The 26,216-nt window shown below is 44.5% G+C and overlaps 1 protein-coding gene and 1 long non-coding RNA gene across 3 annotated transcripts in view; both read left to right on the forward strand.

The window, feature by feature from the left end:
• KIAA1328 (KIAA1328 ortholog) overlaps positions 1-11,688 on the forward strand; it is a 343,523-nt gene extending 331,835 nt beyond the window's left edge. For both annotated transcript variants that reach the window (XM_042963017.1, XM_042963014.1), the window contains one exon: positions 11,327-11,688. In XM_042963017.1, the coding sequence (XP_042818951.1) occupies positions 11,327-11,537 (211 nt within the window). In that variant the 3' untranslated portion in view covers positions 11,538-11,688. The remainder of the gene's footprint in view (positions 1-11,326) is intronic.
• A 3,682-nt stretch (positions 11,689-15,370) lies between these two features.
• On the forward strand, positions 15,371-22,040 carry LOC122232540. The gene is made up of 2 exons (XR_006209890.1): positions 15,371-15,864; positions 21,031-22,040. It is a non-coding gene; the product is annotated as an uncharacterized LOC122232540 (long non-coding RNA).
• Positions 22,041-26,216: the final 4,176 nt, after the last annotated feature.

Here is a 26,216-nt window from a genome sequence, read left to right on the forward strand (position 1 = left end):
TGTTGGTATATTTCTGGACTCTTATTTTTTTTTATTGATCTGTGTCTATCTATTCTTTATTGACACCACATTGTTTGATTAATATAGCTTTACAGTAAGTCTTAAAACCATGTTATATGAGCCTTCCAACTTTGTTTTCTTCTTCATAATTGTTGTGGCTGTTCTAGTTCCTTTTCCTTCTCATATAAGAAACTGAGTCTTAAGCTCGGAGCCTGGATCCTGTTTCAGATTCTGGGTCTCCCTCTCTCTCTCTGCCCTTCCCCTGCTTGCTCTTTGTCTCTCTCTCTCAAAAAAGAAATACATTTCAAATTTTTTTTAAAAAAAGAAACTAAGCCTTAGATGAAAAAGTAAAGATTACAGAAAAATATCAATTATAACATGAGTAAGAGATTTTACTCTGTTAGCTGTGTCTTTTAATGTGTTATATTAAAATTGTTCTTTATTGCCTCCATACACTCATTGACTTTCTAGTAAATTCTTTAAGCTCCTTTCAAGGTACACTGACTTTGTATAGTATTCATTCTACAGCTTATTAGCACCTTAAGAAGAAATATGTTAAATTAGAGTTAATAAAGTCCTGTTATGATAGCACCTCTGTTGATTGGAGAGCAAGACACAGGTTCTGAGTAGTACCCTCAATCCAATGTCTGCACACATCTGAATTTCTCTCTATCAATATGAGTAGTTCTTCTATAAGATCTGCAGTTTCCTAGGCAGGTTCAAGACCACCCTGTTATTCTTACTAGCCTTTTTGCTGATGTTCAACAAGTGATTGCGAAGCACTTATAAAATACGTCATATCTTCTATAAGTGCTTTAGAAATCTGAATGGCAACTAGGTTTGCTTTAGCAATTAAAGAACTTTTGAGAAAAGCTATTTAGGATTCCTGAGAAGACCTATGTGAGGACTCCTGAGAAGACCTATGTGAGGACTCCTGGCCCAGTATGGTAATTGGTTATCCTACTTTCTTTATAAAGCCATTCTTTCTTGAAATGGTACCATTACTTTTCTTCCATCCAGGTAAGGATAATATATAGGGATATAAAGAACCATAAGGAAGACTATAAACACGGGTGCCTGGGTGGGCCAGTCATTTACGCTTCTGGCTTCGGCTCAGGTTGTGATCTTGTATTTATTGAGCTCAAGCCCTGCATTGGGCTCTGTGCTGACAGCTCAGAGCCTGGAGCCTGCTTCAGGGATTCTGTATCTCCCTCTCTCTCTCTGCCCCTCCCCCTCTCATGCTTTGTCTCTCTCTCTCTCTCTCTAAAATAAATAAACATTGAAAAAAAATTTTAAAGAAAGACTATAAACAAATGTTCTCTATAAATACAGATTTTTTAAACCCTAAAATAATTGTAATGAATCTAATTTAATAGTACATGTAAAGAATAATAGTATATAAGCAAGTAGAATATATTCTAGGAACTAGAATGTGGTTTCTATTTTGGAAGCCAAAAACAGAATATTACTTAACAATATATCAAAGAAGAAAAAGTTTATTATCACCTCAATATATACTGAAAAGTTACTAAGTAAAATTAATTTTTCATTCTTGAATTTAGTAAGCCAAAAGAGGAAATACCTAACATAATAAAGAATATCTGGATGGCAGATACTTAATTGTGAAACAATAGATAATTCCTGTTAGATCAGCATTATACAAAAGTGCCTATAAAACCAACAGTTTTAGGGGCTCTTGGGTGACTCAGTCAGTTAAGTATCCAACTCTTGGCTGCGGCTTAGGTCATGATCTCACAGTTCATGATTTTGAGCCCTGCATCTGGCTCTGTGCTAACAGCACGGAGCCTGCTTGGGATTCTCTGTCTCCCACTCTCTCTGCCCTTCCCCCACTTGCACTCACTCTCTCATAAATAAATAAACATTTTTAAAAGTCTTTAAAAAAAACCCTATAGTTGTAGCATTTCCCTAAAAGTGTTAGCCAGTACAATAATATAAGAATAAATAATGCAAATAATAGAAAACTCGTAAACCCTGTCATTATTTATATTCAATATAATTGTTCACCAGTAAAACCCATAAGAAATCAACTGAAACAATAACCTAAGGAAATTGAGAGAGTTCAATAATGTACAAAACTTAATTACTATAAATCTCCATACCAGCATATTTATAATTTTTTAAGTTTATTTATTGATTTTGAGAGTGAAAGAGAGAGAGAGAGAGAGCATGTGCACATGGACACATGAGTGGAGAAGGGGTAGAAAGAGAGGGAGACAGAGAATCCCAAGCAGGCTCCATGCTGTCAGTGCAGAGCCTGACGCAAGGGTCAGACCCACAAACCATGAGATCCTGACCTGAGCCTAAACCAAGAAGTGGATGCTCAACCAACTGAGCCACCCAGGTGCCCCAGCATTAGCTATTTTAAAAAATATTAGGGAATTCCTGATAATAAACCTAAAAGAAATTTATGTAACCTCTCTGAAAATGTATTTCCTTGCTAATTAATTGCAAAATAATATTTATCTTTTCTATTTCTTGAGATACCAATAAGATGACAGTGAGTAAATGTTTTTAAAGGTATAAAGTCACAAAAGTAAGTGCAATAGAGAAGTCATCAATATATCAGAGATTTATGTACACTTTTGGAAAATGGAAAATGAATGGAGGATTAATAACTTACTAAATAGAATAGAAGAAGCTACCACATAGAAAGCACTGACAAAGGTATTCACACAAAAAGAGATTGATGTCAGAACTTTGGAAAGGTTTGGCAATTAGAAGCAATGTGCACAATGGAAAATAGTGATTTGAGGTGGGACTAAAAATATTATGGAATGGACATTTGAAGTAATAATCTAAAAACCCAGTACCTCTGCCACAGTACCATCCATATATGGAATATTAGTCCCAAAGAGAAGACTGGAGATTAACTATGGAGAGATTCAACAGAGAAGAGACATTAAGGAATGTCATACTTTGGAAGGTGAGATGGCAGAAAGGGCTGAAAATAGGATAGATTCAAAGTCTACAAATGGGAAAGTTGGCTCCCTCCCTGCCCCAGAAGTGTACCACACATCCTTCCCATGTAGAATATTGGAAGATTCTTCTCTGAAGAAGCTTTATAATCCCAGAAAAAAAGACCTCCACATACTGATAGGAGTGGGATTGCAAACTCTACATTTAACCTTTTAAAGAACTGCCATACTGCTTTCCAAAGAGGTTAAATGTAGTGTTTGCAACCCCACTCCTATTTATCTACCTAAGACAAATGAAAACATCTGTCCATGCTAAAATTTGCACATGACTGTACATTGAGGCACTATTCACACTAGCCACAAGGTGGAAACAACCCAATGTCTATCATGTGATGCATGGATAAACAAAATGTGGTATATCCATACTGTGGAATATTATTTGGCAACAAAGAGGAATGAAGTAGTAATACATGGTACAACATGACTGAACCTTGAAAACATACGCTAAATGAAAAAGACAGTCACAAAAGGCCATATATTGTATGGTTTTATTTATAAGAAATGTCCAGGTAAATTTGTGGAAATAGATAGTGGTTGTCTAGGGCTGGGAGAGGGGGTAGAAATAGAAAGTGACTGCTAATAGGTATAGGGTTTCTTTGGCAGGGGCAATGAAAATGTTTTCAAATTAAATTATAATAGTTGCCTATTTCTTAATAAACTAAAAACCACTGAGCTGTATGCTTTAAATACGTGTAACTTCTGCATGTATTTTTTATTTCAATAAAACAGTTTAAAGTTTATAAAGAAGCGATCAGCCACATTGAATGCTGCAGAGACATTATGTAAAATAAGGGCTACAAAAATTCCATTTGATTTAACAATACGGAGGTCTTTGATGAATTTGGCAATTTCAATTTTAGCGGTGTGGTAGAAGATGAAAGCCAGATTGTAATAAATTGAGAAATGGTTTGGTTATGAAAGGAGAGATCTTCTTAAGCACTCTTGATTAACCAGTAAGCAGGAAAAGATTGAAGGTTCTAGAGTAGATAGTCAATACAAAAACGTTCCTAAGAAACATAAATGGAGTGGTTAGTCTAAAAGAAGGATCACTTCCTTCAGTGTGAAAGGAAGAAATGATGAGTGCTGAAAGACTTGTAAACTTGATAGAGTAAAGACAATTTCTCTTTAATGACCTCTGTTTTCTCTGAAATGGGAAGCGAGGCCATCTGTTTAAGAAACTAGTGAGAAGGGGGAAATGAGAACAAAACAACTGATGAGAGAAATACAGTAGCTTTGTCAGAAAATGTTTAGCACCTACATAAGATTAGTGACTATGAATTTATATTGGATCTGCTCTTTGTTTGCTTGTTTCTCTGAACATTGTTTTATTTACACTAAGTTGCCCAGCTATTAACTCATAGAAAAGGCAGACATTCGTGCACTGTTGTGCTTTTGCCAGGTTTAGGGGAGAGGACAGAAAGACAGTGGACACATTTTTAAGAGCATTGTTAAATAAGTGATTGGAATGCCGGACCATGAAATTGAAGTTGAATAAGGGATAAAGGGCTGGGAAGAAAGTATGCTATTAATGGTCCCACCAGGACAGAGAATTTTAGTGATCCTGTTCACCACTTTAATCTTCATTCTTAGAACAAAAATTGTTTGAATTAATGGTCTGATAAGATCGATGGGCAGAGACAGTGGAAACAGTTGAAAAAGTAAGCTTGTGGTTAAGATGTGGGCATCAGGAAGTAGTAGGATGTTTGAATTACCGAATTCAGAAAAGATGCCATGTTAGTTGATGGCAAGTTACAGGATATGAAGAGTTGGGCTTGCTGAGAGAGTCTTTGACCTGAGATATCAAAGAACCAAGAAGTCAGAGTGTTGGTCCAATGTCATCCATGTGATGTTGGCATTAGCAGGAATGATGGTAAGAGGTGAATTGAAAGAAAAGACTGATCCAAGCGTTAACATCTTCAGTGGCTGAGAGTGAGTGGGTAAATAGATGATATAGATGAAGAAAGGTTGAGAGTGGTAGAGCAGATGACAGGCTACTCAGAGCAAGAGGAACTTAATGTACTGGGGGAATAGTGATCAAAAAACAATAATGGAAGCAGTGATGATTCCAGTACTGCCCTTTGACCACGAAATACATAGGGTATGTTGAGTGTAAACAATGCCCACTGAGAAGAATGGAGGGAAAGCATTGACCTCAGCAAGAGAGCCAGGTTTCAGTTAAAATAAAAGTTGAAGGAGGTTCTCTAAGAAGAGTACCAAATATAGCCAAGTATATCATGAAGCAAAAGCTCCAGAAGTGTTGAAGGCCATAGGAAGGGGTGGGAATAAAGCGAGAAAATACAGAATATAATAAAGGTAGCAGTAGTTTGCTAACCTATGATGGATTGGAGTGGGGAATACCTTTGGGCATTTATCAATTGAGAGAAGGAATAAGAAACAGAGTTGATTTCATCTCAAAAAACCTTGCACCTAACCGAAGTGCTCTTCGTTAAAAATAATGTTGTAAAAAAATTAGTATGGAAAAAAATGTTCCAGTATACCAAATGAAAAAGTAGTTGACACAAACCATATGTGTAGTAACCTTTTTTGTAAGATGAGAAGAAGAGTATGTGGGTGGGTAATACTTTTGAGAATGTTTGAAATATATGGTGATTTTTTAAAAGACTAGCTGTCAAAAAAATGCCTATGGAGGAAGGCACTAAGATTTAAAATTTAAGCCACTGGCCCATTCATTTTTTTTTTTTCCAACAATATATAACACCTACCTACCTTGTGTCAGATACCATTCTTGACACTGGAGATAATATCAGTTAACACAATAATGACCCTACCCTCACAGAGCCCATGACTGGTGAAAGAGATAAACAATAAATCATGTATTTTAGGTAGTATTGAGTGATATAAAGAAAATAAAACACCATAATGAGATAAAGTGACCATGGTATGATGGCTATTTCAGATAGAGCGTTTAGGGAAGGGCTCTTTGAAGACGTGACATTAATGAATAGAGTGGGCAAGCAAGATCTGACAGCAGAGCATCCTAAGCGGGGGATACAGCACATGCTCAGGCCCAGAGGTAGCTGGATTGATGGAGAGGACCAGGATTTAAAGAAAAAAAAAATGAATTCTGTTTAGGATAATTTGACATGCCAATCAGGCAGCGGTTGGGCATGTGAGTCTGGGACTCGAGAACAAGCTTCATATTGGAGCTATACATTTAGGAGTTGTTGACATATGGATATTAAAAGTCATACAAATGAGTGGAACTACCTAAGATACGAGAACTAAGGATTGAGCCCTGGGACATGCCATCATTTAAAAGGCAAGAGAAGAGGAGAGTAATCAGGAAAGGTCTGAAATCACAAAAGATGAAAACCAGTAATGCGAGGGAAAAGCTCCAGAGGCTGCATCCTCCCCTGGGCTTTGTCTCAGTATCCTGCTAGGTCAGGAGGCAGCCAACACTGGGACGAGAGTTCTAGAGGGACACAATTAATGCCAGTACAGCCAAGTTCAAATTGCTTCCTGGATGGGAGTGGCAGAATAAACCAAATAAGCCTTCTCACCTTATCGCCTCTCCATAAGGAAGCTAGTTAAGTCAGCCTGTGTGCCAGGGTAACTCCTGACTGCCAACCCGGTGAGGTACAGAAGCAAGAGAGGCCCACATAGTCGATGCCTTTGGCTAAAAATAGAGTCTGAGTTTTTCGAGGGATGGTATTTTATGGATGTGAATTAGTTACTTATCCGTTTAAATTAACTGCATACCAAACTCCCATCAGGGCCAGGCCAAACTAATCAACTTTTTAATCTCCTGTCATATGTCACCTCAGCACACTTAAGACACACTGCTCACAGAACACAGTTTGATAACTAAACAGTACTCTTTGCTGTATTTAGTGTAAAATGCTATAGGAATTCATTTTGTATTTTGCTTTACTGCTATATAATTCTGGTATAAAATTGAGTGATTTCTCAAGCTGTGGTATTTAAAACAATCTTTATTAATTTGTTGCTTTTTAATCTGCAAATTATGTGGTCTTTCCTGATGGAAAAAGTACTGTTAAAAACACTTGTTGAATGAAATTAGCTATGAGGTGCCACTGAAATCCGAGGCCCTTGTCTACCACAGCCTGTCTGATTTCTCTGCCACAGTGTAATCCGTGATTAAGTATGGCTTCTAGAGAAACGGAGTCTATATGATAACAGCAGAACCATGAAGATAAGCATTTATACTTTAGGGTAAATTAAATTATTGGCAAAAAGATAGCCCAGTTGATTAGAAATGTGGGTATGTTCACACTGAGTTACAACTAATCATACTATACTTTTCAAATAAAATGTAATTGGAAACAGCAACCATTTTCTTCACTTTTCCTTTAGTTATACATCTTCTTTATCTTGGCAGAGAGACTAAAGAACACAAGTCTAGGAAGTCAAGTTGCCTGGATTAAAAACCCTTTGGCTCTGCCACTCACTTGCTGTGTGACCCTAATCAGTTCACGTATAGCTCTGTGGACCTCAGTTTCCTCATCAGTAAAATAAGAGAATTATTCCAAATGATGTCTAAGACCCAGTCCTCCATGACTAAGCATTATTAGTGTTTGCCAATATCCAGTTCCCCTCCCCTTCTGGAGCCACGTGACTAGTTCTGGCCAATCATATATAAGGATAAGTGTTTGCCATTTCCCGGCTATAGCAACCTATATACAATTCTTCAGCTTCCCTGCCTGCCAAGACAATAGGGAAGCTTCCGTGTTCCAGGTGGTACAGCCAGAAGATAGTGAACCCACTCTCTGCCTGGACCTCCTTTAAGCATATGGCATAAGCATAAAATAGATTTGAGTCATGTTAAGCCATTGGAGTTTTGAGGCTAATTTGTCCTGGTGCATAACCTAACTTATCCTAACACATCAGATCTAACTTTCTATGGTTTTGTGGGTCACTCTTTCCATGTTTTAGAGATTTTTTTTACTCTATTATATGTGGATAAAAGTACTATGAAGGAATTTGAAGCCCACAACTTTTTTTCAAATGGTTAAATAAGTTGGTACCTATTAAATCAGTCTTTAAACACAAATCCCTATCATTACTCTCTGTTTCAGCTTGTTTCTCTGAAAGATTGATTTCTGACACACTTTCTGATTCCCAATTGTTTTGGCTCTAATTTTTTAGTGGAGAAAGTAGCTGGTTATTTCCTCATTCAGAGTATCTCTCCCTAGCTGTTTTAAGCATGAAATTGTATAGAAAAGTACAGCTTTCCATTGTTTCTAACTTTTAAAAAAAGTCTTGGCAGTCCGTATAAAGAGATGAATGTTACCATTGCCAGGTGTCTCCAAGGAAGATTCAAACAAAGCCCGTGCCTTGAGCATGAATTAGATCTGTCTTTATGATAAACTTTCTTGGAAGCAGTACCCAACTCATTGGCTTACACTTTAAGATGTTTTGGTTGAACACAGAAACCACTGTGTTGAATGACAGATATAATTGTATTGAAACAGTGTCTTAATGCTGTGAGAATAAAAACTGCAAAAAAAAAAAATTCTGCTAAAAGGAATTTCAGTTTACAGTTTTTCATATCATAGAGAATGATGACATTTCCATGCATGAAATATAATCTGATTTTGCCTGGGACTTGAGGGCAGGGCGAGCTACATAACTTATGAAACCAACGCAAAGTGAAAATGTGGGGTCCGTTGTTCAAAAAGTAGGATGAAAATGTGCAGTTAAAGGTCCTAAAATGCAAAGCTTTTTCTTGTAAGAAGAAACTTATAAAGCATAACCAGTAATGGTGATTCGTGAGTAATAACATACACCTGCAGATAGCAAAAAAATGTATATTTTTGTGGTCATAATTTTATATAACAAATAATAATACTTTGTTAATGTGATAACTTGACTGATCCTAAGATTTTTCTGGCTGGCTTTTCTTTAAATTCATTTATTAGATCATCAAAATTGATTCATTTAGCAAGTTTATTTTAAATGGTACAATTAAAAGCAAATCAGTCACTCTCGGCAAATGAAATAGAGCACATAATTTCTGGCAATTTTTAATTTTGAGAAGAATATTTCTGCTGATACTACTGACACTGGAAGTGTTAGGGATATATTAAAGGCTCTGACAAAACTGGGATAGATTTCTGATAAATGATTTAAAAATCTAAATTTCAGTATCTCTTGAGCTGATGACACAGAGCAATTTTTCTAAAAAGATTCGATTCTTCATACACATTAGCTTTATGTGTGTCAGAAAATCTAATTTTAAGTGTAAGTTGGTACTGTGTTGTCTTTCCCTGGCTTTTCCTATAACTTGTAGAGGTCATACAAGAAACCAAAAGTCACTTAATGATTTGTATATAATTCTAAACTCCTACTTTTGCTTTCTATTGCTGTATCTTTCATGATGTAGGAAAATTAATTTTAAAACTGTCTTCCTCACTAGTTCATTTGAAGCTGCATGTGAAAATAGTGTTCTTTTCCATCAGATGCGACAGTCTTTAACATTTAATTGCTATTTCTGAACCTGTGGATATTTGCTTTGCAATGATGCAGCAGTTTTTAAGACCAGATTCTAAACTCCTCAAAGAATTCTGATACTTCTTCGATATGCTTTATTGCAATGTCCATGTATATACTTTTATTTTATAATAATTTACTAACGTGTTATTGCCTAAACACCACCATTCCCATCTCCGCGCTCAGGCCAGAGAGCTAATGTTTCGCCTTGGGGACAGGATCTGGGAAAAGACAGGCAAGCCAGCCTCTCACCGCTGCTGCCGCTGCTTGCCTTCACCATAACCATAACCAATCTGGGCCTGAGTCCTAGCCCAGCCACACCCCTGGCGCCCTGCAGTGCCCCAGGCTGCTTCTGGTATGAATGTGCACACCAGGAAGGCAGGCCAGCTGTTTGGCATAGGCACTGCCCATTGCCCACTGTGCCTGTGGGTCCAAACCCACGTATGCATACCCAGCACATCTCCTCTGCTAACACACCTGCTCCCTTGTCTCATCAGACTTCAAAAACACAAGGTCAAAGATAAAATCAAGAGTTTCAAGACCACAACAGAAGAGCATTAAGCCAAGTCCAGGGCCCTGTGCAGCTGCACAGGTCACACATGCCCTGCTTGAGGCTTCATGACGTATCTGTAGAAATTACTTGCCCCTCATATGAATGAATGTGGAGGCAGATACATTTATGCCTTTGACGTTCCATACTGGACATACATACAAATAGGCCGTGGATGAGGATACATATTATTGGCTACCACTAGTTTCTCTGCCTCTATGCTCCCCTAAGCTTACCTTTGTTTTCTTTTGTTTTGTTTTTATTTTGAGAGAGAGAGCATGCACGCACATGAGCAGGGGAGGGGCAGAGAGAGAGGAAAAGAGAATCCCAAGCAGGTTCCTAGCTGTCGGCATAGAGCCTGATGCGGGGCTCAATCTCATGTACTGTGAGATCAAGACCTGAGCCAAAATCAAGAGTCAGACACTTAACCGACTGAATCATCCAGGTGCCCCTAAACTTGCCCTTTCTGATGAAAATGCTAGACACCAAAGGCAGACTTTCTTTGGAGGAGGCTCTTTATAGATTCACATGAGAGTGTCTTTTCCCAAGGTTCTAGAGAGAGTGGGAGTAAGATAGCAGGAAGGGAACTAGTATGTACTGAGTACTTATTATGTTATTTTATACCAACCGATTAATTTAATTGTAACAGGAGTTCTGTTAGCCTTTTATGCATGAGAAACTGAACTGAGAGGTTGAAGAACTTTCCCAAGATCATACAGCCTGCAAATGGTAGAGCAGAGATCTAAACCAGGTCTGGCTGGCTGCAAAAACTTTGAGAGGCAGCTTTAGTGTCCTGGATGTAAGCACTGGAGACAAACTACCTGGGTCCAAATCCTGACCTGGTCATATAATGGCTTCATGTTGGATGAGTTACTTCCTGAGCCTCAGTTTCCTTGTGTATATAGTGGAGATCAGAGTAGTATAATACCTACTTCACTGGGTTGTTTAGAGGGTTAAGTGAAGGTTGAATATATATAAAGCGTTAAGAACAGTGCCTGACACTTAGTAAGCTTGCAATAAATGTTACTATGTCTGTCATTACTATTGTCAAATTCCTTTGCCCACTCCACAGTCTCCCTTCACAGGTTAGAAAAGAATGTTAATGATCAGCAGAAGAGAAGAGCTTACAGACAGACAGCAGGAGCCTTCTGCTGTTTACCTTCTCTAAAGTTCCCCTAGAAGGCCCTCTTGGAAATGATGTGAGCGGTGATCTGATTCTCACCCCAGGCAGCCCAACTCTGTAGGCTTCTTGGATTCTAATGTTCCATCAGTCTGATCATTTTCTGTCTGGGTTGTGTGTGTGTTGCAGGTATGAGACTTCTCTGTTGGATTTGGTTCAATCTCTGAGTCCAAAGTCTGCTCCCAAACCTCAGCCCCATCCCTCCAGAGAAGCTGGGGCCTGGAATCACAGTACTTGCCGATTTAGTCCTCGAAAATCAATCTGGAACAAGGTGGGGGCAGGCAGGACCCCTGAAGACCTGGAGGAGAATCAAATTCTGGAAGATATCTTTTTCATTTGACATTGAAACACATGCTACAAAATTTCCATCAGAAATGTGTGGGCTTCTTTATGTACTGATCTAGAGTGTTAAATCATTTGATGGCAAAGTAACCGTGTCTCTCCCATACTAGCATCCTGTTGTGTATTGAACACAGAAATCATTCTACGAACCCGGAGTGGTTTTGGTCAGACCAATCAGTAGGTAACACATTAAGGGGTTATGGGGGTGGAGGGTAGTATCTTTTCTAGGCCAAGCCTTGTCATATTCGGCCTGATTTCAAGAGTGTTTCCTTCTCAATACTTTATTGGAAAAGGTTGGCTTTCTTTCGTATACAAGGAGAACGTTTTCAGTGAAAGATCCCTCTGATTTCAAAGTAGCCCCTTTGTAACATAAGCAGTTTCAGAAAGACCCTTTACCTCTCCTTTACCTCTGTTCCCTCACTGCCTGCCTCTATGTACGCGTAGCCATTGAATCCCAAAGTTGGAGCTCCTGTGCCTATGCTCACAAGCAACCCTGGGGACTAATTGTGAGCCGGTATCAGTAGTCATCAGCCCAGCAGCTGCCCATCCCTCAACCAAGGGCACAATGGGCTAGAGGGAGGGACCCACCCAACCCTTGGAAACCAGCATTAAATCACACAACAGAGTGACTACCCTCAGGAAATAAAATGGAGGCACAGGCCTAAAGTGCTTTTCCTGCCGTCCACCCATTTCCCAGGATAAATAAGAGCAATATCTCAGTACGTCTTATTGGCCCAAGTGTCTATATTCTTCACTCTTCGGAACTGCCCATGGCTGTATCTGGGGAAGATGGCAGAGCTAGAGAGGGGCATCAGCTACCACAGGCTGATAGGCTCTCCCTGGGCCTCCCTCCTACCTATGAGGATCAAAGGCCCTGGTGACCAGGCCTTTTATGTGCTCTGCTCAGGATCACTGTCCCACTGTCCCATGACCTCAAAGAACCATCTCTACTTGCCAGATTCTCCTTCACCACCCCAGGCAGAGTCTCTCCATCTTTCCCACTGGGCCTCCATTTGACCCGAGAAGGCCTGTGGGAGAAGTACACTTGAGGCCTCGTTTTCTCTCTGTTCTCCTATTCAGCAGAGCTCTTGAGATGGGTCCTTCAGCTTACAATGGGCTCTGGTGGGCACATGCTGATCGGCAGCATGATAAGCCCGGTAGAGCCAGTGAGTTTAAAACTTCCCAGTCATTGGAAGCAAGGGGAAAATGTGTCCCCAGATGTGTATGCTCAGTGACTTTATTTGATCTGGAAAGTGTTGCTTTTTTTCTCTCCCTTTCACCAGTCCCAGGCTTGAAGTAGGACCAAGAGTCTTTGTCAGTTAGTGAGTGTTGGTAGCCAAAGTCAGGCCACCCAGTGCAAACTCCATTTAGTGAGCCTGCATGGCCTTATCAAAACTAGATTATTTAAGCCTACAAAAGCCTTGTTAAGCAGATTCCTCATCTGAATAGATCTAAATTTCACTGTCTCTTCAGGCTGAGGCCCTATCATCTCTACTCAGCCTTCCTTTACTTGGGTCTTTTTGTTCTTTGGAAAAAAGAATGGAACCTACCAATACCATATCCTTAATTCGAGGTCAAGATTAACTAGGTTTAGGCATTCAACTGAAAGTTTGAAAAAATACTACCAATTACAATGTCCTTTTAAAATTCACCCCTGTGAGAGTAACTGAGTCCATTTCATCCCATTTCAAAAAGGGTTTGGAGTTTCTTTTGGTGTGGCAGAAGGGGTAGAAGCTGAGAGCCCTCAGCCATTTTCTCAATTAAATTTAAGTTTCCAGAACTTTCTTTTCCTTGCCCCAGGTGTCATGAGTACCTTAAGTACATCCCCCCTTGGATCAGCCATAACTACACTCTCCCGTTTGGACGCCGGTGTCTTTACATCTCTCCAGAGTAAGAGGGTGCCAGAAGGACCAAGAAAAGGATTATGATTTCTTTAAGAAGCTTGTTTGCCTTTAGAAGAATCATAAGTGAGATTTAAGCTGAGGTCTTTTGGGGTGAGTCTATCACATGCCACAGATTGGAGTTTAATTGCTTCTTTACCTCCCCCTGCATGAGCAATTTGGAAGAGCCAAGATGAATTTTCAGCAGAGCATCAATCAACATACTTTTCATATGCTACATTCCGCCACCAGTTGCCTTTCTGTATCCTGTGGGCATTTCCTGTGTGTCAGGGCAGTAGAATGTGAATTTGTGTCTAATCCAGTATCTTCCTTATGAAGTGAACAGTGTATGTTAACATCTTACTCTGTCTTGGAGATACATATGTGGAGATACATATATATATGAAAAGGTTCTTGTAGGACCTCGAGGCTGTTGTAGAGCCTGGACGCTTGACCTAATTGCAGATATCGTATGGAAAGAGGAGCAGACACAGAGGGGTCAGGCTTTCTTCCTGGTAAAGTACTCCCAAAGTGACTGCCTCCCGCTGCTTCCTCAAAGCAAGACTGGATACGTATTAGGAGAGCTGCACATAGGGCCACAACATTGCCTACCCTGCTACCCACTATTCTGTGAGAGAAAAAAACAACCAGTGTTTGCAAAATGGGAAAAGGCAAAGTATGTCCACCAAAGCTCCCTACAAGGGCCCAAAGTGCCTGATTTAGGAAACTAAGGTTAATCAAGGAAAAGCTTTTGCTGACAGTCATCCTTCCTGGAGGCACACTTGTGTTCATCCAAACAGACCCCATGGTGGGGACTTCTCTAGAAAACCCCAAACGTCACGGGGAAGGAGGGGCCCTCTCCTTCAGAGCTGCCCTTGGCACTTGGCCCAGCTCCCAGCACCTGGCTCCTACGAGAGATTTGCTAGCCAGAGACTCTGGGAAGCAATAGGCCTAAAGGAGAGAGCCGGATGAAGTCTGCGGTCATTAATGAGGTGGAGAGGCTACAGCAGACTCCTCCCAGTTCGTGCTTTAGCCTCACCTCAGTGCATATTGTTTCTAATGTGGGCAACTGTTCATGTACGTGAGAGATTTTAAGTTAATCAGTTATCTCCGTGGCTATTCTCCTCATGTGGTTGTGGTATCGAATCATCCCTTCGACACCCCTCCTCAGATCTGTGAGGCGTAGCTTGGAAGCAAGAGCAGCACCACAAGTTATCAAAATGTTGTTTTCCTCAGTATGTGTTAAACATCAGGAGCGTGGGTCAGCTCAGAGAGAGGAAACGGTTTGCCACAAACTGTTAGGTTTTCCTGGCTGACTCCAACCCACTCCCATCACGTGGACCCCAAGTCTCCTCTAGGCCGTGTGGTTGCTGGAAAGGAAGTTTCAATTTACGTGCACCCCTGAGTCCCTTCCACGTGCCTGTCACCCAAATTGTTCAGCAAGGAAGGACTATCACAGCACTCGGACACAGGAAAAATGGTCCTGTCTAGGTGGCTTTAGGTGCTAAGAGATGCTGGGGAGGGCTTGTGTGCCTGAAATGCCCAGTTTTGAGATCAGACTCGTGGGTCCAATTAACAGCCAGAGACTCTATCCTGCCCCTTTTTCCCCAGGTCAATCTGGCACCTCCCCCTGATCAAGGGGACTGCAGGTATCCCTCAGAGGAGGAGGTGGCAAGACCACAGTCCTCACTCAACCAGCTCCGAGCCCTGTGCGCCATCTTGTTCAATGCTTCTGATATTTGTACTTTTAAAAAATCATTTCAGGGGGGCGCTTGGGTGGCTCAGTCGGTTAAGCATCCGACTCTTGATTTCGACTCAGGTCATGATCTCACCGTTCGGGAGTTCAAGCTCCATGTCAGGCTCCACGCCGACGGGGCGGAGCCTGCTTGGGATTCTCTCTGTGCTTCTCCCCCGCTCGCTCGCTCTCTCTCTAAAAATAAATAAACTTTAAAAAAATAATAAAAATACAAAACCATTTTAGTATATAAGTGTCTCTTGTAAGCCACCTTTAATTCTTCGTGGAACGAGGACAGGGAAACATGTACGCGTGCCTAAGTGTTCAGCATGTTATCTTGTGCACCGATAACGAACATGAGGCCTGACCGACCCTAACTGAGGCCATCGGCCAGTAAAGAATAGAATTCCAACTCAGAATCTGGGGGTGGGAGGGCCGTTACTCCCTTCTCCCCCCTCTGTCTTCCGGTCAAACCCGAGTAGTAACGAGTCCTCCTCCTACTCCTCAATCTGCCCCCTCCGCCCTCTCTGCTGACACGTCTCTAGGACAACAGTCTCTGTGTTGGGCTCCCTGCTAGATGGCCTGGACTCATCCTTGAAAGAGTGACTTAACCCTCTTTGCCTTGCTCTTATCTTTAAATGGGGATCGTGACAGAGGCTACCTCGGAATTGTCGTGAAGGTGCAGCGAGCATGTCGAGCGCTCAGCACAGGTAAATAAGCACTCCTAAGGGTTACCTGTTAACTTTTCTCCGTGAAGCGGCCAGGGTCATCTTGCCATGTCGCGCCCTGGTTAAAGCGTTGGAAAGTTCCAGTACTTCATTTCCTATTGCGCTTAAGAGGGAGCGTGGCCTTGTGAGCATTAATGCACGAGGCTCTTCGTGGTTTGGCCCCTTCGTTTCCCTGCTGTTTCTTTCTCTTGACTTCTGTGCTCCAACCACTGTGAACTTCCATAGTTACTGAAGGCAGCGTAATATCCTTCTCGCGAGCTTCTCATGAGCTTTCTTAGCTCTCTGTATATCCTCTATCACAACACTTACTGTGCTAGGACTGCCTGTTTATCTGTTCCCTCCTTTAGATGGTAGGCCCCATGGTGGCCAGAATAAGATGCTGGTCTTAGCCATCACTCAGTCCCAAGAAAGGAGCATGATTCCTGGCACGTTACAGACTCTCATCATTATCAGTTAGATGGATAGGTAGGTGCAAGGGTGGAAGGGAGGGAAGGAGAGAAGGAAGAAATTAAACAGATGTGTGCCTCCAAAGTTCAGTACCCTGAATACTCCAGGCTGCTTCACCTCTCTCACAGGGAGAAAGAGAGGGCTGTACTGAGGGGTCTGGGGACATTCTATTGCTCCCTCTCTATTCCCACACTGACTCACATTTTCTCTCCAAACAAATCTAAGACTTAACAACTTTTCCTGTTTAAAAACCCAAAGGACTCCACGATGCTTACAGGGCAAGGAGCATGCACTTTAGAGTGACCTACCAGGACTCCGCATCTGACCCCACCTCCCTCATCCACCTCACCTCCCTCCTCTCTCTGCTCTATTCACCTTTCCAACTCACAGCTATTGGCCACCTCCCAAAGACACGCTGCTCTTTGCCATCTGTGTGGCTTTTCCACATCTCTGTCTCACGGATGACTTTCCCAGACCTAGCTCAGCTGTCACCGCTTCCATATTCTCCTGATCCCTCCGGGCATCCTTATAGACTCTCTGCTTCTGCTAATGCTCCAGAGAACCTTCTGTCCTATCCCACCTCAAACTGTGCTGTATTGTCTTGTGTACTGTTTGTCTCCCTATTAGCATGCTGAGTGTCCAAAGACGACAAATATTGACCTTGGAATCAACTCAGCCCTACCACTTGTGAGATGTACACATTTAGACAAGTTATACTTTATAAATTTAAACTTTATCATAAAGTTAAACCTTACAGAGGCACGTGGATGGCTCAGTCCATTGAGCATCTGACTCTTCATATCGGCTCAGGTCATGATCCCAGGGTCATGGGATTGAGCCCCGCGTAGGGACTCCGTGGTGAGCGTGGAGCCTGCTTAGAATTCTCTCTCTCTCCTTCTGCCCCTCTCCCCCACTTGCACTCGCTAGCTGCCTCTCTTTCAAATAAAAAAATAAAGTTAAACTTTATCAATTATACTTTCTAAGCCTCAAATACAGTAATTTATAAAATCATTTATAAAAAGGGGGTGGTAATTCCTACCCTATGAGTTGGTGCCTCGAACGCTGACCTAGCCCGGGAAAAACTAGCCCAGAGGAAAACTAGAATGATTAGGCAAAGATGCCCATGCAAGGAGGCTGAGGCAGGGTGTTCAGTGGAGGCAGAGGGGGCTCCCTGGAATGTAGGGACCAGAAGTCCCAGGAACAAAGAGCAGTGTTGGGGTGCGGGAGACAAGAGGCGTTCGGCCGGAAGACCAGGGCCCGTCCCATCTGAGATCTGCACAAGGCATGGGCGCCGGCCCCTCCCTCCCCTTCCTCTGCGGTCCATAGCTGGGCGGCCTTGGCCCGCACCTCACTGGCACCACCGCACAGACAACAGCCCCGGCCTGACCGCCACCAGGATGTCCAAGGCCCACGGTCCTTCACCTGTGCTGCAGTTATAAGCCCTGGTATCCCTGCTCTTTGTCCTTCTCTTCCCCTGTGCTGAGACGAGGGGCTGGAGGAAGGGAAGGCCAGCTGTCCCGCCTCTTGTCGCTGCCAGCCGAGACACCATGAACCCCCCCAGCCCTGGCTTTCAGTGTCCTCCTCCCAGCTGGAGGTGATTTAAGCTTGTTGGATTTATATAACATTGGGAAATGGTAAACTGTGTAAATTTGCTATGTTTTCCAGGGACAGTTATTTATGGAGAGGCATTTTTAACTCAAGTGCAGAAGTGTTAAATCATTATAATAAATTCATGCTATTCAGACTTTCTTACATTGTAATAAATTTTTTCTAAGCATGAATGAGGAGATCCATGATTCCTCTAATATACTATTATGTATTTCTTCTCAAAATGACACAACTTACTATATCAACGTGGAGAATAAGAGAAGGAGATTTACTGCGATGGAGGGGAAAAGGTTGAGTAACAATGAGTGTGAGAAGGGTGTCGGGAGCAGTGACCCCAGGCAGAACTTCTCCCTGCCTCTCTGCTTGCCGCGCACCTGCTGGGAGGAGAAGCAGGTGCAGCCCCAGCAGGGGAGGGCCAGCTAGGGCTGCGACCCCCAAATCTCCCAGCTGAGCTTAGGAAAAGAGCAGAGAAATGGGTAGGGGCCCCGGGGCTTCCGTCCCACCCTATGCAGGGGGAGGTGCCGGAGTGGGCGGTCTCCGAAAGGAAAAGCCCCCTGGTCTTCCAAAACCTTCAGTCCCGCGTGGAGAGTGGCCCTGCACACGGCCCTCTCCTCACCTGTCTCCCACCTCTCTCCTCACCTGGATGCTCACCTGGACCAGAGGGTTCGTACCTTTCATCAGATCCCCAAAGTTCAGGACACATTGGTCTTCAGTAAGCTCTGAGGCCTTTTGTGATCGTCCACTATGCACTAGGCAAAGTCCAACGACATCGGTTCTGACCACCAGCAGCACACAGGCGCTCCTTCGAGCTGCAGTTAAGAGCTCCCAGAGGCCAGAACAACAGCCCCTGGGAGGGAGACTTCCATCAGGATCTTCCCAGAGATAGGGCACTTTTGCTGGGCGAGGGCAAGGACAGGAGGGTGTCCCAGGCAGAGGAGGAGCAGTGTGTCAAAGGCATGGAGACAGAGCCCCCCAAAGTAAGCTCACGCGGACAGTGTTGAATGCTAGGCCTGGTGTTCAAAGTCGGAGGAGTGGTGGGGTCCAGCGGAAAGACACCCACATAGGTTCCAACTATCGCTGCTTCCCTGCTGCCTGTCACCTCCCCAGCTGGGGCTCCCAGATCCCTCCTTAGTAGGGAAGGAAGAGGGAAATTGGCCCCTCCAATGCCCGGTCCAAGTGGCTGACAGCTGTCTTCAGGCTGACCCAGCTAATTCCAAACTGGCCACCTGTTTTTGTTTTTGTTTTTTTTCCATTTTATTTTGAAGTCAGACTTACAGAGAAGTTTTGGAAATACCGCAAAGAATTCCTGTATACCCTTCACCCATATTCCCCAAGTGTTAACATGGTAACTCATTTGCTTCATCATTCACTCTTTCCCACACGTAAATAAACACATCTATTATTACCTTTTTCCTGAAGTATTTGAGAGTAAGTTGCACACATAATCCTCTCTAATAGTTTGGCATGTATTTCCTAAAAACAAGGACATTCTCTTACATAACCACGGTACAGTGATCAAAATCGGGAAGTTAACATTAACACAGTGCCGTTATCTAATCTACAGACCTTAATCGACATGTTGCCAGATTTCCTTATTAACTTTCTAAGTTTCCTTTCCTTAAATATCTTTTTAACAAAGGAAAAACAATGCTGGCTCAGAATCATACGTTGCATTTAGCTATTGTGTCTCTCTAAGATGAGTACGATCCACTTGTTTGGTTTTTTTTTTAAGCTTATTTATTTATTTTTGAGAGAAATTGCAAGCAGGGTAGGGGCAGAGAGAGGTGGAGAGAGAATCCCAAGCAGCCTCCACCCTGTCAGCGCAGAGCCCAACTCGGGGCTCGAACTCGTGAACGGTGAGATCATGACCTGAGCCGAAATCAAGAGTTAGCCACTTAACCGACTGAGCCCCCAGGCATCCCTACAACCCATTTGTTTTATAAAATGTTCCCCAATTTGGGTTTGTCTGATGTTTTCGTATGATTAAATTCGGGTGACGCGTTTTCAGCAGAAGTAGGTAATGTTGTGTCCTTCTCAGCACATCATACCAGGAGGCCCATGACAGCTACTTCCTTCATTCCAGGGCATATTAATGTTAATCACACGGTTAAGGTACAACTGTACAGTTATACCTTTCCTTTGTAACGTATTAGTCTGGGAAGGCGGGGGGGTACTTTGAGACTATGTGGATATTGTTTCCCTTCTACCTTTTACCCACGAGTTTCAGCATCCTCTGATGATTCGGCACATTCCATTTAAATCCTAGTCTTCTGCTGGGTTCTGACTACCCTCTTTGACCAGCCCAGTACTAGACAAGAGATTGGAAAAGGAGACAGCTCATTTCTCTTCATCAGGGACTTCAGCTAGGGAGGGAGCCACATACACAGAGCAGCACAGAACAGCGTGGGAACAGGGCCCGGTGACGTGGTCCCCACTCGGAGGTCAACAGGAGGTCACAGAAGAGGTGCTCAGCCTGATCTAGAGCCCCCTGGAGCAATGAACCCTGAACCAAGGGCAGGGAGAATGTGAATGGTCAGAAACCTGGAACAACATGAGAATCTGTGTCCATAAGACATCTGTGAGGGCCCCAACAAGAACTTTTCCCAAATGCCTATCATCCCCCCAGCTCCCAGTAATGAGAAGACCAGAACCATCGGGCTATCTTCTAATCCCTGTGCAGAGCTGGGGCAAGATGAAGCCGAGGGGCCTTGCTGGGAGTGTGCCAGGCCTGGGCTGCTTCAGAAGGGGTGCATGGGAGGCATCCTCCCTACACCACTCTGCTTCTCATTCATTTGGCAACCATTGTCGAGCTCCTTCTATGTGCCAGACCTTGCGTGCAATGTCAAAGGCCCTAATACCTCAAGTAGTTCTTGATTAAAGGGGATACCTTGAGCCCAGAGGCATCTTAAGGTTGCCCAGCGCTCAGGACGAGGCGGCAAGTGTCAAGACTTGCTTCAACTTCCGCCCAGAGTGGAGAGCAGGATAAAGTGGCGGGGAAAACACTGTTCTTTTCTCTCATTCGGGTAGCTCTTATCTCAAGAGCTAGGCTGAGGGCTTTCACAGCCTCCCTCCTCTGCCCTCTCTCTTCTCCAGGGCCCTTCCCAGCACTTAGCAGAGAGCTGGACCAAATCTTTGAGACCCAGGCACCGGCTCACTTCTGCAGAGGAGGAAACTGAGGCAGAGGCCTGAAGCCTTTCCAGGACAATCCTGCTTCCACCCTTCCCGTGGTTAGGTTGTGTGTCTGTGTGAGCCTTGGGAATACAGTCAGCGAAGAGGCTTCTGAGTGAAGAGTCGTGATGCAAGTGCCCGGAATGGGTAGCCTCTTCCAAAGTAATACAGCGATTACAAGCACAGAATCTGCCAGCAGGGGACCAGGGCTCACACCCCAGCTCTGCCAGACCGGTGACTTTCAGTACACAGCTGAAGCTCCTCTGTAAAACCGGGTCCAGGGTTATCGGGAAGACAACTGGGATGGCATCAGTGAAGTAGCCAGGACAGTGTCTGGGTCATCAGTGGTGGGGGGAGGTTGTTTTTAAACAAGGCCCTGCATCTTCCCCAGCATATTCCCCGCCTACCTAAGACATCTGACAGTTCTTCAGAATGTCTGCCCATGGGCCCCTCCCTTGGGGCTCACCCTCCAGCGCCCAGCCCAAGTGTCTCCTCCCTAGACTTGGCCCCTTGCCTTCCATCCTCAGGGTTGCCCCGAGCCCTGCACCACACTATCCCGCAGTTGTCTTTGTCAGGGAACCTCATATGGGGGAATGAGTGCAGCTGATTTTTATTCTGGGCCCCATTACTTTCTTGCAGTGGCATTTTGGGCAAGTTACTTACCTTCCCCAAGCCTCTTACTGTGATTCACGTGGAGACTCTGGAAGCCAGAAGAATCCTCATACCTCAATTAGTGGAGTACGGGGCCCTCAGAAATGGTTACATTTTCCCCCTTGATTTTGAGTGGTGGAGAACCAGTTTGCATCGATCTTGAAAGTTTGTTTATAGTTTTCTGCAGAGTTCAGTGTACTGGGGTAAACAAAGCTGTCACGAACTCAAAAGGTTTTGAACCTCAAGTGGCTACATCAACTATTAATAAATATTCCATTTATGAATTTCCTCTCCTTGTTAAGAATAAAAGCTAACTGGGTCTTTGGGTTTTCTATCTCCCTCCAGGCTCCCCCTCTGTCCCCACCACCAGCAAGTGTTCCTAGGCAGGGAGAACTATGGATTCATTAGCAACACGCTCAGTAATGTGTCACTCATTCATTCATCTCTAAGAACCCCAGCTCCAGCCCCGCTGATGAAGGAGGGGAGGAAAGGAAAGGACTGGTACCTGAGTCAACATAGATGACGCCATTTCCTAAAGGTGAAATTGGGTTGTTGAGAAAACCTCAAGAAGAAGCAGGGAGGTGGGAGGCAGGACACAAGCATTGGAGGAAGTGGCTGTGAGGAGGATTCACAGCCCCGGGAGGCGGGATGCAGAGATTAAGAGCATCGCAGACGGACGGCCCTGGGCTTGAACCCTGACTCTGGGTCATCTGGGCAAGGGACCGCCCCTCGCTGAGCCTGTTTCCTCATCTGTAAAATAGGGACAAAAACACTCACCTCAGAGAATTATGGGAGATTCTAATTAACTCCACACAGGGGCTGGCTCAGAGCAGCACCCATAAGTGGTAGCTACAGCCATGGCTCAAAGAGCCCAACTGATGAGGGTGACCTCTTCCCAACCAGTGGGGGTCCTGAGCAGCCCTGGGCCTGCTGGGAATCCCACAGGCCAGCTGCTGGAGCCCGGGCCCATCACTGCTTGGCTCTGGATGTCCCCACTGAAAATGGGGACCATGGCTGAGTCCCTTATACCAAAGTACATGTACCCACGTGTACACATTTAAACAGGGTAACAGAAACAACTGATCACACTGGCCGGAAGGGGTGGCTGGATTCAGGGGTGGGAAGGCTTTTCACGGTATACTTCTTCATACTTTTTGAATTTTGTTAACTTTCCAAAAAAAAAAAAAAACAAAAAACCAGGTAACATTTAAAAAATGCAAAGACCAAATTAACATGCAGCCTGAGGCCATACGAACCCAGAGGAGATCGGCTGTAGACAATAACAGCCACAGTGGCGCCAGGAGCGCTCCTGGGAGAAAGGGCAAAGAAAGGAAGGGGCATAGGAGCAGCAGCTAATTGGGGTCCCTGGAAGAGTGTGAACAGCGAGAGACAGAGGTGTGTGCCCTCAGCATGACAGCAATTCTCTGGGAGTGTCGCAGGGCTGACTGGACCATGAGAAGATGGCTTACGGTGGTCTGATGTCAAGTTCAAGCTGGCCTCAGTTGAGACACGAATTGTCAATGGAATGGAGCTACAGAAAGGGAAGAAGAGGACCGGAGCCTGAACTACTCATTCTGAGTATCTGTAGTGTGCTGTAGAAGAATTTATAACTCAGACTCCTTGGGGTAGGATGTAGCTATGCATGGCTGTGTCCCATTCACTCCTCACAACTCTTGTGGTGGTGGTAGTATTATCCCCAGTTTAGAGAGAAGGAGATTGAGGCTCAGAGAGGTTAGGTGACTTTTCCAAAGTGACACGGAAGATATTTGAGTGAACTGGGATTTGCATCTGGTCAGACGTCAAAGCCCGTGCCTTCTTCACCTTGATACACGGGTCTCTAAGCCTCCTCCTAGTCTGGGCAAATCTTGGGTGGACCCCCACAAAGGGTGCAAGCCCAGAGGGGGGTGTTGGGAGCTCCCGAAGGGATGAGGAGTTAGGCTAGCATGAGGGAAGAGGAGATGGGGTGATAAGGAAGGGTGCTGGGGCTGGCTGTCAGGCTCCCCAGCGCTCACCAGCCAGGCCTGAAGCCCAGACACTGAGGGGATGGCAGAGAAGGCAGGTAACCAAAGGGAGGACTCGCAGGGAGAAGGGAGGGCAGCTTAGAGAAACAGACAGAGGGGCAGACAGAGGGAAGTCTCAAGTAAAAAGCCTATACTTGCAAACACTCATCTGAGGGGAAGGGAGTGTTGGCTACACACTCATTCCAAATGTGCTATTATTACTTAAAAAGCATTTCCAGGACACCCACCACTTTGGAACATGCCTTCAGTTGTCTGAAGTCTGTGCTTTCCTCCCCCCCCCTTCCTTCCTCCCTTCCTTCCTTCCCTCGTTCGTTCTTGCAGGCAGTGAATCAAGTGACTGAAAGCCCAACTGCCAGCAACGAATGGTCTACGAAGGTGCGATGTCAATGGCCGCTAATAATTTTTGCACGGGGGTGGATTCCATTTTGTGAGATAGACAGATGGTATTCACAGCCAAGTCTGGTATGTCACCTTGGGCAGGGCTGGGTTCCTGAGCTCACTACCCAGATGTCCCATAACTGCCTTACCCTTGTGGAGAATGCTCCTTTGGGTTCAACCGGGTATAATTCCAACACTGGCCCAGCAGACCTCATGCCAGAGGGAGCATAGAGTCACCCGGCCCGGCGACAGCAGAGCTTGGAAGGCAGGTGGAAGGAGGACCCGGAGGCACTCGTGTGGGTGGGGAAGCTCTGCTGTGTCTGTGTCTCACTGTACTCGGTGTACGGGAGTGCGTGGGATCCAGCTCAGAATAGGAAAAATGTCAGATCTTTATAAAAACCCAGAAGGAGACGGGAGCTATTAACTACGAGTTCTCAGTAAACATATTCTTTTCGTATTAGCCTCACAGAGAAAGAAAGGGGGAAGGGAGAGAAGAGAAAAGTGAGCACAAAGAGTGGATGAAGAGCTGAAGGCTTTAGAAAGTCACCAGGGACAGGGGCTGGAGGGGGGCCTGGGGAGTCTAACCAGGAGCCAGCACCTACCCTTGGGTAAGGCTGGGGGAGGCCACGGGTTCCCCCAACAGCTGCAGCAAGGGTGCGGCCGTCCCACAGGCCACGGCCGGCCTCTAGACATCAGTGCTGCCTCAGAAAGGTTGAGGGCAAGCCAAGATATCTACCGATGAAATGACTTGATATCCGGGATTTGCTTCAAAATAATTCATTAGTTGATGTATGTTAAAGCCAGGTGGTACATGGAGGTTCTTTATGCAAATACCTCTACTTTTCATTATGCCTGAAATAACAAAATGGTGATAACAAGCAAAAAGTCTTTTATTTATTTATTTATTTATTTAGAGAGAGAAAGAGGTGGAGGGAGGGGCAGAGAAAGAGAGGGAGAGAGAGAACCTCAAGCGGGCTCCTTGCTGTCAGCGCAGAGCGTGACGCAGGGCTCAATCCCACAAACCGTAAGATCATGACCGGAGCCAAGCGCAAGAGTCAGACGCTTAACTGACTGAGCCACCCAGGCGCCCCAGCAGAAGTCTTAACTGGAGGAGCTAAGAAGAGATCACAAACTGCAGGTAGAATGCTAGCAGAGGAATATAAGCCATAGGATACAGGCAGAAATTAATGAGATTTGTGTCTTGGGTTTTCTTAAATAACACTGCAAAACAGGGGTTCTTAGCCAGGAAATGATGTGGGATGGACCCTGAACTCCCTGTAATAGTGGGCAAAGTGACCTGATAGTTTTCGGCAAGATTTCAAAGAATCTGTGACTTTCCCCCAGAGGTTAATAAACTGTATTCTCTCTCAAATATTCTATGCATTCATTAGTCACTCGGTGTGTGGTTTTAAGTAGAGGATTATTTTCTAGAACTGGCATATTCACATCTGGGCCCTGTGTTTTTGTCTCTTCTCTCAGTCAACCATACCTGGAACAGAGCAAAACTGGCCAACCCCCTTCACAGCCCAGCTCCCTGGGGGCAGCTCCCAGGGCCCCCACTGTCCCTGAGCCTCAGCAGTGGAGGTTGGGGGAAAGCTATGCCCGAGAGAAGGGCAGTCAGGGGGGAGGGGAGGCCAGTGAGGCCCTCTGGGGTCTGAGAGAGGCAGGGGGAAGTGGTGTGAAGGCCGTCATCCTCTGACAGACTCACTGGCTTTTGGCTGCGAATGTCCAACAGAAAGCATGGTTTCGAATAGTCTGAGGCACGAAAGCCCAGAGGATTCCTTAGGAAACACCTTCCCGGTCCTCACAGGGTAGCACAACACCCGGTGTGACGTGACTCATCCCCCTTGCCATGAATTCTTTCAAGGAGTCCAGCTCCCCACAAGCTCCCCAGAATGGGCCAAGCAGCCCATCCATCACCCGTCCTCGTAGCCTGGTGGGCAGGGAAAGTGGGGTTAGTTTAGGGAACACTGAGGGTCTCATCTTGGAGCCATCTCCACAGTTAAGTCAAGGCTTGCAGGCCTGCCCCATTTCCTGATACATTCAGGCGAACATTTCACA

The sequence above is a fragment of the Panthera tigris genome, chromosome D3 (assembly GCF_018350195.1).
Source record: "Panthera tigris isolate Pti1 chromosome D3, P.tigris_Pti1_mat1.1, whole genome shotgun sequence".
Taxonomy (NCBI): Eukaryota; Metazoa; Chordata; class Mammalia; order Carnivora; family Felidae; genus Panthera; species Panthera tigris.